The sequence below is a fragment of the Motacilla alba genome, chromosome 13, assembly GCF_015832195.1.
Source record: "Motacilla alba alba isolate MOTALB_02 chromosome 13, Motacilla_alba_V1.0_pri, whole genome shotgun sequence".
Lineage (NCBI taxonomy): Eukaryota > Metazoa > Chordata > Aves > Passeriformes > Motacillidae > Motacilla > Motacilla alba.
Window position 1 is genome coordinate 17,552,468 of NC_052028.1, and position 12,234 is coordinate 17,564,701.

The following is a 12,234-nucleotide window of genomic DNA, read 5'->3' on the forward strand; positions in this document are numbered from 1 at the left end:
CTGCCCATCCTGCCCTGTCCACTCTGCCCGGCTCTGCCGGTCCTGCCCTGTCCACTCTGCCTGCCCTCCTCGCTCTGCCCCGCTCTGCCCGCTCTGCCGTGCCCGCTCGGGGCCGGGCCCGGCTGCACTTTCCCGTCTCGGCCAACAGGTCGCACCGTTCGCCCTCGGCTGGGGCTGCCCCGGAGCCGGGCGGCGGCGGCGGGGCCGGAGCCGGGCTGGGCACGGCGCAGCGGAGCCGAGCCGAGGCGAGCCGGGGCGCGGAGCAGCTCCGGCCGCGGCCGCCCCTCGCCGAGCCGGCTGTCTCCACTCCCTCTCCACGTCGGGGAGGCGGAGGGAGGGAGGGAGAGAGGGAGGGGAAGGGGAGGAGGCGGCCGCCGCCGTCCTCCATTTTGTGGCGGGGGCAGAACCGCCGAGCGCGGCGCTGCCCGGCGGAGGGACGGGGCGGGGAGCGCGGGGGGGGGGGGGGCGAGGTCCGCGGGGGCAATTAGCGCTAATTAACGGAGGGGGCGCCGCGGCGGCGGGTGGGGATCGGTCAGGGTCTGGGGCCCGCGGGAGGAGCAGCGGCAGCGGCCGGAGTAGCAGCAGTCAGCGGCGGCGGGGGAGCGGTGCTGCCGCCGCCGCGGCCCCGAGGGGCGGCTGTTGACCCCCCCAGCCGGCTGCCGCCCCCGCCGCGGGGCGCCATGGCCGTGGGCGGCTGAAGGAGCCCCAGCGCCCTCCCCCGGACGAGGTAAGGGCGGCGGGGGTCCCGCGGGGGCTGCGCTTCCCCCCGGGAACTTGCCGGGGGGGGTTGGGGGGGGTTTGTGTGGCGGTCCCCGCAGGAATGCCCGGGGCGGGGGGAACCGAGCCGAGCCGAGCCGCCCCCGGAGGAGCCCGGGAGCGGCGGCGGGGCCGCCCCGGCGGGGCGCGGGGACCCCCGGGCCGGGCCCCCGGTGTCCGTGTCCCGGGGGAGCGGGGGGCGCGGGCGGGGAGCGCGGCCGAGCCCCGCGCGGGGCCGGTTCTGCTGAAGTGGGTGTGCCAGGAGACGGCTCAACAGGTCCCGACACATTTCTCTGAAAACTGTACTTTGCAAAGGCGATTTTATTGCAATCCGGCGGTTTTAAGTGTTTGCAGCGTTTTCCGCCCTTGGGCAGACTCTCGCAGCTGATTTTTGACACGTTTCCTACGCTGGATGATTCGCTGCCTTGTTTTTTTTTGGGCGTTGGGGGAATTGTCAAATGAAATAACTACCTTTTCCCTCCCCTTCGTGTTGGAAAGGAAGGCAGCGCTGGAGGTACTCTTGTGTTTTCTGTATTTTTTCCGGGCGCTGTCGGGTGTCCCCGTTAAGCCGGGCAGCAGCTGGGGGTGCCCGGCTCCCCGCGGCTCCGCTGCCCCGGGCGGCGCGGACGGGCCCCGGAGCCCCGCTCCGAGAGCTCCCGCCGGGCCGAGCTCGCCCGGGCCACCTTAAGGTTTTACACGTGGGGCCTTTTTGTCGCTCGCAGCCTTAACTTTGCGCTCAGGAGCGGCGGCGGGGCCGGGGCTGCGGGAGCCGCGCTGCCAGCCGGCTCCGGCGGTGTCCCCGTGCCCGCGGGTGGGACAGGCTGGCAGTGCCCCCCGACTGCGGCAGCGCGGGCTGGGCGCTGCCGGGGGAAGGCCGGACACCGTGTCGGAAGTTTGCCGAAGAATTTACAGTGTTTCTCCAAATATTTATGCTCTCCGCTGGGAAAGAAAAAAAAAAAAAAAAGACATGTAGAAAATACAAACATGTGAAACTTACGAGGTTTGTTTTCGGTGTCGGGTGTGTTTGGAGAGTAGCCGTGAACGGGCAGAGTGCTGGAAGCTATTAACAATCCTGCTTTATTTTTGGCTAGATTTTATTTCTAAATTTGGGATTTATTTAAAGAATTATGCGGGGTTTACTGCGAGATGGGTGGGTTGCGTTTTCAGACTGAACCCTGCAAAGGTGGCGAACGCTGTGTTTTGTGGTGGGGAGGTCGAGTCCTGGGGAATGCCAGACCACGGCGGTGCTGCCTCTGGGAGCTCCGGACCTGCTCTGCAAGGAGAGAGCTGACTTGGAAAGGTGGCAAACACTCTTTTTCCCTGCTCAAGGTGTAGTTAAATACCAGGGAAATCTTCCCGGCAGAATTTGTAAACTGGGTCCTTTAACAATTCTTACATTTCCGTAGTGCAGGGATGGGTGACAGAGCTGGAGAGTGCGTGCACTGATGTCACGTGCTGTGGCTTGATTCCGAGCTGTGTGCAGGCAGACTTACCCCTTCATCCAGGTTTAGCAAAGCTTTAAAATACATAGTTCCTCCTCACCAGACAGAAACCAAAACCTAAAACCCCCTGAAAACAAGTGCAGTGTGTGTGAGAGACGTGGCACGTGTCAGCCCAGAGCGTGCTGTGCCGTGCCTTCGCTCTCAGAGCAGCTGAGACAGGTTCTAAATCCAGGCGAAGGATTTAGACTTTTCATTTTAAAGCTGTTATTAACGTGTCCTTGCTGTGCTGACTCTGACTGCTTCTCATCTTTTTATAGTTAATGGTAAAGTAATGGATTCCAAAGAATTGCTTAACCCCTTGGATCAAGACGAAACCAGGAAAAATGCACTCATCAGTACCAAAGGAGGGATCGTGATGGACTTCCATCCACCCTTCAGGGGTGGAGCTACTGCCCAAGCCCCTGTGTCTACATCTCCTCTCCCTGCATCTTCTCAGTCAGATTCCAGTCAGCAACCTGCTTTGGCTGACTTTCCAAAAGGATTAGGAAACAATGTGCCTCAGCCGGACCTTTCCAAGGCAGTGTCGCTCTCGATGGGACTGTACATGGGTGAAACAGACGCAAAAGTGATGGGAAACGACCTTGGATTTTCGCACCAGGGCCAAATCGGCATCTCTTCTGGAGACACGGACTTCAGGCTCCTGGAGGAAAGTATCGCGAGCTTGAACAAGTCCTCGAGCCTGGCCGAGGACGCCAAGGGAACCGCGTCCTCTGAGGTGCCGCTCGAGCCGGATTTCCCAGGCATGGCCGCGCGCAGCGTCCCCGCGGAGTCGGGAGCTGCGGTCCCAGGCCAGGTGGGCTCGAATGGTGGCAACCTGAAGTTGTTCTCTGAAGACCAAAGCACCCTGGATATCCTCCAGGATTTGGAATTGCCGCCGGTGTCGCCGGGCAAGGAGCCCAACGGGAGCCCGTGGCGGCTGGACCCGTTGCTCGATGACGGTGGCTTGCTCTCCCCCATATCCGCGGACGACGCCTTTCTCCTGGAAGGAAGTCTCGGCGAAGACTGCAAGCCTCCTCTTTTATCTGACACTAAACCTAAAATTAATGACCGTGGTGACCTTTTACCCAGTTCCAAAATGCCAATGCCTCAAGTGAAAACAGAAAAGGAAGACTTCATTGAACTGTGTACTCCCGGCATCAAGCAGGAAAACATGGGCCCGCTTTACTGCCAGGCCAACTTCTCCGGGTCGAACCTGCTGGGTACGAAAGTCTCTGCCATCTCCATCCACGGTGTCAGCACCTCTGGGGGACAGATGTACCACTATGATTTAAATACTGCGTCGCTCTCTCAGCAGCAGGATCAGAAACCAATTTTTAATATCATTCCATCTCTTCCTGCCGGGTCAGAAAATTGGAATAGGTGCCAGGGATCGGGGGACGAGGCATTGGCTCCGCTGGGAACGCTCAACCTCTCTGGCAGACCTGCTTTCTCTAATGGCTATTCAAGGTAATTAGTTTGTGTTGCTCTTTATTAAAACGCTGCAAGTGTGTTTAGCACAGCTCCATGCATGCTGGTTTGTTGCTTGGGCTTTTTTTCCTTTTTTTTTTTTCCTTTTCCATTTGGTATGTGTGGCTGATCAGACATCGCTGGGGAGTGTTTATCCCACACTGCAACATCAGCTTTAAGCAACTACTCAATTATTGGTATTAAGGGCAAGAAAACTGGAGGGGAGCTGGCATACTCTGAAAAGTAAATAAATAAAAATAAAGCTTCCAAGATACAGCCTAGAAGGAAAATCAAGTATGTGGTAGCAGGATCCATACTCAGGCAGTATGGAAGGAAGTATTTAAGTGTATACAAAAGCTCCTTCGTTCCCAGGGGTTAGAAGATCAATCACTGTGGGCTTTTTTTCCTTCCTAGCATTACTTAAATGTTATGCACAAAAATAACTTGGTTGCTGGGTAAATTTCTAGAATTACATTAAAGCTGAACTGGAGTTTTCGCTGTGCTCGGTATCACATTTACCTTACATGGACAAGATTCCGAGTGGGAAATACTCAGCAGCTTGTTCAATAACTGCCTTGAAAGAGATAAGAGTATTTGCAGTCAGACTTAAACGTACCTGGAATTTAACTCCAAGTGGAACGGCGGGAGCGAGTGTGGGGAGCTGGGTCCCATCTGTGGCCAGCGCCTTGGTGGTTTTGTTTCCTGAGTAATGCAGAGGTGCAGCTGTTGCAGGGGAGCGCTGCTGGAGGAGCAGCTCTGGGACAGTTTTGGGACAGCTCTGGGGTAGGTGTGCTCGGCTGTGCTACCAGAGCAGTTCTGGTTCCGGGGGAACACCCAGCCGTGTGTGTCCCTGAGCTGCTCTGTGTTCAACAGCTCCTTGCACGAGCAGCGTGTCGCCGCCACAGACGAGGGGGATTTGTGGAGTCTGTTAGAAAATGGCCCTGCAAGTGCCTATACAGAAACCTGGCATTTGTAGGCTTTTAATGAAGGATCTGGTTTAACATTCTGGGTTTTACTGCTCTGCTGACAGTTGGATCCCCGGGGTGTTCCCGCCAATCCCGGGGCTCTCCCTGCGCGATATTTGCTCCATTTTCCCGTGGCTGGAATGAAGTGTGTGAGGATTCCTTCTTTGTTTCAGGAAGACAACTTTTAGCTCGCTTTCATTCTCAGTTTCTTTCACAGATTTTGATTTCTGTTGTAAATGTTTTGTTTTTATTTTCTTTTAAGTGTTTAAAGCAATTTGTAGTGGAAGAGATCCAGAAAAGAAAATCTGTGGCTAGACTCCACCTTGATACGTGAATATTGAGCGTGCCTTACCATTTATTTCGACAGACTAGAGAGGCTTTGTGATAGCCTTTTGCATAATTAGTCCAATTCCGTGTTGTGCTCGGTTTGTTTCGTGGGGTTTTTTTTTGAGTTTATTTCCTCTGTTCTCACTGTATCTTTAATGATAATCATAAACTTTGTGTCAAAGCAAGAAATGTTTCTGCATTGGGGAGGCGGCTTTCAGGGACAGTTTAAAGAAGCAGATTCCCCCGCGGTGGTGGAAATGTCACTCTGGAGGGTAATTCCGAGGAGGTGCTGTGCAGAGCTGTGTGGGCAGAGCCCCACGCGCTCGGGGTGGGGAGCAGGAGGTGTGTGCCCGGCCCTGGGGACCGCAGACCAGACGTGTCCTGTGTGTCATCCTGCAGGGACGGGCAGCTCCTCTGGGCTGTGCCCGTGGCAGAGCTGTCCTGGAGGGAGCAGGGCGAGATGTGTTGGGCTGTCTGGAGCAGTTTGGGGCAGGGCTGGCAGTCCCAGAGCATCCCAGCACCAGCTGCCTCCTCCAGTGCCCGGGGTTATCCACGCTGGGGCTTCAGCGTTGACGTTCTTGCTTCCTGCAAGGTCATCTTACATTTTATTGCTTCCTTTTTGCCGTGAGATAATGCTTTTTTTTTTTTTCTTTAATGGAATGTGTAAAGAATTTCGAGGTGGCTCCTAGTTGAGTTTTGCATAAAAGTGCATTATTCACAAGTTTGTGGAAGCTGTTCTTACTTCCCAGGGATTTTTATGCACTTCAATTACGAAGTCCAGTTCTAAAAACAGCATTGTTTGGGTTTGCTTTATTATTTTTGTTCTATAACGTTCAGACAAGTCCATCTTCCTTTTACAGTGTTTGAGGTATTAATGAGCCCTGGGCTTGAAGCAGGAATTTTTTTTCTTCTTGAACCTTGCCAGAAATATTTGGTCTAAACTGGGTTAGTTTAAGGTGATGTATTGTGGATTTGTTTGTTTTTCTTGCAGAAGACTTAACAAAATTGGCATTTGTTTTAGAAACAAAGGAAGGACTCTCTTGCCAGGTTCCCGTGGTCTGGTTTTTTTTTTTAGGTACTAAATGTGAGAGGTGGAGGCTGGGATTTTGAGAAGCTTCAGTTTGCAGGAGGAGATACTTTTTGGTGTTTGTAGAATTATTTGTCTACTAATAACATATTAGTTGTAGACTGAACATAGGGGAAGAGAAGCTGCAGTTCAGCCCTGGGGTTCAGGTTGTATTTAATCTGCCTGCTTAGTGGCAAACCTGGAATGTCCCTTTCTGTCCACTCAGGCTGGATTGATGTCGTGCCATTTGTGTGTGGTTTTGCTCCTCCAGGTAGCCCAGCATGCTGGCTTTAATGAGACAAGAGATGATCAGGCCCAAGGAAACCAATCAATTGCAGTGAACTGCAGGAGGGATCCGGAGTTAACGAGCAGAACGCAAACTGCAGGAATTTGATTAATGGGAATGAATTGGCAATAATCAATGAGCTGCTGTGGGTGGAAGAGCCAGCTGGGGCTTGTGCTGAGCTGCTGAAGCTCTGAGCTGCAGCTCCTCAGCCTCCAGATCTGAGCAGTGGGAGGCTCCGGCCGGCAGGACGGCTTTGTCTGGCATCGCTCGGGGTCTCCCCTCTGAGCAGTCCGTGAAGAAGGTGGGCAGAATAAAAGCGCGGAAAAAGAAAAGTAGGCTAACAGACATTTTACCTTAGATTGTCCTCGATGGCAGTGAGACAGCAGCTGGAAGAGGAGCTAATCGTGCTGCAGTGCTTCACTGGAGAGCTGGAGGGTTTGCTGGCGTCCCTCTGCCATGGGATGTTGCTGTGATTTATGACACAAACCCAGGGAAAACCGTTCCATTTCAAGGAAATGGTTTTAGCAACACACACTCGTGGGGCTCTTGCATGGTATATACATTAAATCCTTCGCTCAGCTCCTATTGCTCTGACTTCCTGGAGATGTGGCTTGTTGTGGGGGGAGTGAAGGATGCTGAGAACCAGCCCAGCAATGCAGGGTTTGCTCCCACAGCCAGAATTCACAGAAACTGGGCCCCACTGGCAGTGTTACGGCTTCTCTTATTACAGTTGAAATCATTCCTAGTACTTAAGCTTGTGGGGGATAAGGATCATTAAGGAAGTTTAAGAAAGGGCAAGAGCTGAGAGAAGCCATTAAAGAGGAGGAGAGTCTGGAGGGAGGAAAAGCTTCGCTGGTCGGTCCCAGTCCAAAGCCTTGCCTCCAGAAGTTACCCTTCTGCCCTTCTCCCCTTGACTCTTTAACTGGGATTCTTCTCGGGCTCAGGTGCTGTGGGAAGGAAGGGGAAGGAAGGGGTTGTTTGCCAGCAGTGGTAAAGGTCAGTTGTCCGTTTGTCTTGCCGCTTTGTTTCCCTCGGCTGCTGGCCAAGGCCGGTGGCTTGGCAGGGCTGGCTGCAGAGCTCTCAGTGCTGCCTGACTCAGCAGAGTATAATGTATGGGACATCCGCAATCGGGGCTTTTTTAATCATTCTGTTTTGATATAAAACCCAGGCGTGGTGTTTGGAGTGCTCGGGGTTCCAGTAGGCTGTGTTGTGATTTGTCAGCTTAATGTAACACTGTGCTCGGGGCTTTGACTCTGGAAGTACATGGCAAAGCAGCCACTTGTTTTGGCAGAAAGGGGTGAGCGAGGAATGTCCTGCAGAATGTGCTCGAAGGTGCTGTGGAAAGGTAACTAGATAAATGAGAGGTGATGTAAGATGCAATCCGCTTTTCCCAGCTCTGGCTGATGCTTCCATCGAGTTCATAGCCAAGGAAGGCTGCTGCTAGTCCGGTCCAAATGGTTAACTTCTGCAAATTTATTTCTCCTGACAACGATCTCTATTTAAAACTTCATTCTGGCTTATAAAACGAGCTTATTTTTGTTGTCTGTACAATTTAAAAAAAAAATTATCTCCCTGGTTAAACCCCTTGTACTCTCCTGCTGCCAGTGAAGGCAAAGCTGTGGTTGAATGAGTCCTACTCACGAATCTGCCCAGAAATGTGAAATACAGGTATTATCCAACTCCTACGTTGTATATTTACCATGCTAAGGATTACTTTTACAGTGAGAGCAATTTATCTTGGGGGAAGAAAATTTCCCTTCTTCCCTTATTGCTGCTCATTTTGGAAATGAACAAGTGGTGCATATTCTGTGTGTATATGTAACTGCAAGCTGGAATTATTTCTGCACGTAAAAGGTTCCCAAGTCCTCTTGGGACTGGCACTCATTTTTGGGGTGGATGAAGCCAGCCCGAGCTGCTGTCCCACCCCAAGGTGCTGCTGTAGTGCCATGTATGCATTCTGCAGACAGTCCCCATGGCATCAGTCTGGGGAAAGACAACATCCCAATAAAATCCTGTTTTCACCCCGAGTTACGGGCGATGGGAAAAGCTTTGTAGAGCCGTAGTTACAATTACGTTGGGTTTGTGCTGTTAAAATAACTGAGCATCACCTCTGGTGTAGAGAAATGAGCTTGGAAATGCCTTTGTGATCAGCTTGGAGCTCGGGAGCACAGAACAAGTGTGTGTGCAGCACGGCGGTTTCTGGGCAGAGCTCTTGGATGTGCTGAGTGCTGTGCACCAGACCCGGGGAGTTTGGGTTAAGCTCTCTTTGGTTTCCCAGCCTTTGTCTCCCAGAGTCTCAAGTATACACAGATTTTAATCTTATTGACTGAAGAATTAATGTGTGGCACTGTTGCATGTACAGATGATTGTTCTCATCCCAGGGATTTTCCGGCTGATTCACTGCATTCGAGATCCATTGATAACCATTTGTAGCAGCCACTGTGGTGTGGGAGCCACTGATGCCCTTCTGTAACACAGCCTTTGCTTGAGGAGCCCAGGCCCTCGCAGGGCAGGAGTTAATCCCATTCCCAGTGCTGGGTTCTGGAAATACTGGTCAGATGCTGTCAGCGGATGGCCTCGTCCCCCTGGGACAGGAGTGAACCAGTACAGCTGGAATAGATGACACACGCAAAAAAGGAATAATTTCATCTCATTGTCTTGGCTCTGACTCCAGAGCAGCTCTTTTGGGCTATCTGTGGGAAAAAAACAAAACACACAATTGACAGTTTTTTGCCTCTTTGTGAGGGTGTGACCAGTTGTGGCCGTGGCGTGGCTGTCACCTGCAGAGGGATGTCAGCAGCGGGTCACCTGCCCAGAGGGAGCCCCATCCATGGGCTGGAGCACTTGGTGCCACAGACCTGGGGGGCAGCTGGAAGGCTCTGGCCGTGCAGCTCTTGCTGCCCGTGGCCAGGAGAAGCTGCAGGTGTGGGTTGTCCCCATGTGTAACCAGTCCAGCACCCAGGTCCTCACTGGGGTGTGAGTAACTGCGTCCCCAGAACTGCAGGGTTGGGCCGGGAGGACAATTCAGCACAATTACTGTGTCTCTCCTGGGGGTTTTCCTCCTTACCTCACCTTCACTCCAAAGAAGGTGTTGTGCCTGTGCCTCCCACATCCTGGCCTGACTCAGCTCCCACAAACCTCTGCCGTGATGTTTCCTGCTGGGATTCCATCCCTGGATGAGGCAGTGTCTCCCTGTGCTCAAGCCGTGCCTGTATTGCTGGAAATGGAGCTACAACACACCCTGACAAAGGATTTTCCTCCCTCTCCCATGGCCTGGCCCTCTGGCTGTGTCACCTCTGTGTCCCAGAGGTGCCTGGCAGGAGCAGGAGGAGCAGCTGCAGCTCCTGTGGCTCAGGCAGCCCCAAGCCTGGAGCTGGGCTTTGGCATGCAGGGGATGGAGATGAGGTCAGGGTTTCTCCCTGCTCATGAGGCGAGTTTAGACTCCAGGACGTGGTGTTATTTACCCAGGATATCATGTAGAGTTCTGTAATCCTGGTGCCTTAAATCAATAATCACCACGATTGTCTGGATTTCTGGAGGAAATTGAGCTCTTCAGAAGTCATCTTGACATCGTGTGTGGAGAATGTTTCTGTACCAGCCCGCTGCCTTTTCAATCCAGCCAGTGCCAGTGGGTCACCATTAAACCTCCAGGTTCCTGCTCTACCTGTGGAGCTCCCAGTCCATGCTAAATCTTCCTAGAAAATTACAATCCTGATGTGTTTTGGAAATTAATATCCCACAGACTGCTGGTACTTTTGCTGCAGGGATGCAATATCATACACAATTTCCCCTTTTTGATCAAATATCTTGGTATTGTGACGTTGCAAATGCAAAAGTACTGTTGGGGAAGGAATTCTAAAATAATGATCATGTCTTTCTTGAATTCAGTTCACTGCTACTGTAATTTAGTAAAGAAAACGAGTTTCATATTGGATTTTACAGTAATACATTCTTCATACTATTTGTAATATGTTTGTACAGTTACTGTGTGTCAGAAAGCAGCTGGAGATCATCAAATTTCTGCACCACGGTCACACAAGATTTAATATGAAACTTGTGAGCAGCAGGGCGCCATTTACTCTTGTCTTGCTTTATTCAGACACTTCTTATTTCTCATTACTTTTATTTGTGCAGCTGAATTTAAAAGTTAGCAAGTATTGCTCAGGATGGGACTTTTTATAAGGAAATGAGGGCACAAATGAGTAGTTTGCCTCAAAGTAGTACTTGAGAAACTCAGAAATGTGCTGTAGAGTCAAGGAGGAGCAAATCATGAAGTGTCGTTGAAGTCTGTCATCTATTCTAGAAGCAAATAATGGAAGTGATTTCGTAGCTCCCTGGCTTGGTTTTGTTTTTTCCAGGAAACCTGGAAAAGGTCCTGTCATTGTCCTTACCCAGAAGATGCCTTGTGGTGCACTTCTGGGTGCAGCAGGGACTTCAGTCTTTTCCTACTAGAAGCTTTGCAGGCAGGGGTGATCTGGGGGGTTTTGGTGCGTGTTCCTGCCCCCGAACGTTTGAATCCCTGCTCCTGCTGGCAGTTCTCATGGAGAAGAGGGGCTGGAAGGTGGGGGACCTGTTTGCCCAGGAGCGGGCAGCAGCTTGGCTGTGTCTCACCGGTGAGAGGGGTGTGAAAACAGGGTGTCTGGGGTTAGACATTCTGTGGGATTATTACAAAATCAGGTTCTGGTCTGAGAATCCTCCAGGCATTGCACAGCTCCTTTCCAGCCGTGTGAGTTGGTTATGGTGGGGAGGGTTTCCATGGATCTCTTCCTTCCCAGCTGGCATTGGGAAGGACAGGGCTGCTTGTGGCGTGTGTGCTCCTGGCCCTGCTTTGGGCTTCAGCCTGCGTGCTGTCCCCTTGCCTTCCCCTGCCCTCACAGCCTGCTCTGAGGGCACCACTGTGGGGTTTGGGGGTTCTCGGGACTTTCATTGCCGAGCTCCAGCAGGTCCCCTCTGCCCCAGCCAGGACTCTGGAATCTGTGACAGAATCCAGCAGCTGATGTGGTTTATTTTTGCTGTCGGGGGAACCTGCTCCGAGGTGTGGGGGTGCGTAGAGTTATAATGACAGGGTCTGGGGGGCTCGGCGTGGCTGGGGAGCTGTGCCAGGGCCAGGCTGCCGGAGCTGTGCCAGGAGCGCGTCCGACACCGCGGAGCCGCCGGGCTGGGCTGGGGCACGGCCGGGAGAGCGGGGGGCTGGGGGGGCTGGGGTGGGCAGGGGGACCTGGGGAGCCTCTGGGGGGCTGGGCTGGGCTCGGGGGGGCTGGGATGGGCAGGGGGATCTGTTCTGGGTGGGCTCAGGGGGCTGGGCTGGATGGGCAGGGGGATCTGTGCTGGGGGGGCTCGGGGGGCTGGCCTGGGCAGGGGGATCTGTGCTGGGCTGGGGGGCTGGATGGGCTGGGCAGGGGGATCTGTGCTGGGTAGGCTCAGGGGCCTGTGCTAGATGGGCAGGGGGATCTGTGCTGGGTGGGCTCAGGGGGCCTGTGCTGGATGGGCAGGGGGATCTGTGCTGGGTGGGTTGGGGGACTGGATGGGCAGGGGGATCTGGCTGGGCTGGAGGGCTGGATGGGCAGGGGGATCTGTGCTGGGCTGGGGGGCTGTGCTGGGCTGGGCAGGGGGATCTGTGCTGGGGGGGCTCGGGGGGCTGTGCCAAGCTGCTGCTGCTGTGCTGAGCTCCTCACTCGTGCCCACAGCTCGGAGCAGAGCTCAGCTGCAGGCTGGCTGTGCAGGAGGGGCCGTGTTCCGATGGATGCGCTGCCAGGAAGGGGCTGGGGGATCTCCCCCATCACTCAGAAATGAGGGGGGTTGGGAGCACAGCTGTAATGTATTAAACTCGCCATTTTATTTGGGATTTCGGCAGCTTTTCAGTTGGTCAGCTGCTGTAAGTTCAGA

At 53.5% G+C, this 12,234-nt stretch overlaps 1 protein-coding gene across 3 annotated transcripts in view; it reads left to right on the forward strand.

The window, feature by feature from the left end:
* Nucleotides 1–462: 462 nt before the first annotated feature.
* The window catches only part of NR3C1 (nuclear receptor subfamily 3 group C member 1), a 64,413-nt gene continuing 52,641 nt past the window's right edge, over nucleotides 463–12,234 (forward strand). Inside the window, exons 1-2 of one of the 3 annotated variants that reach the window (XM_038150461.1) lie at nucleotides 463–727; nucleotides 2,516–3,704. In XM_038150461.1, coding sequence (XP_038006389.1) covers nucleotides 2,530–3,704 — 1,175 coding nt within the window. In that variant the 5' untranslated portion in view covers nucleotides 463–727; nucleotides 2,516–2,529. Of the gene's footprint in view, nucleotides 728–918; nucleotides 1,271–2,515; nucleotides 3,705–12,234 lie in introns of those variants that run through there. The other 2 variants (XM_038150462.1, XM_038150463.1) reach the window with 2 other exon arrangements.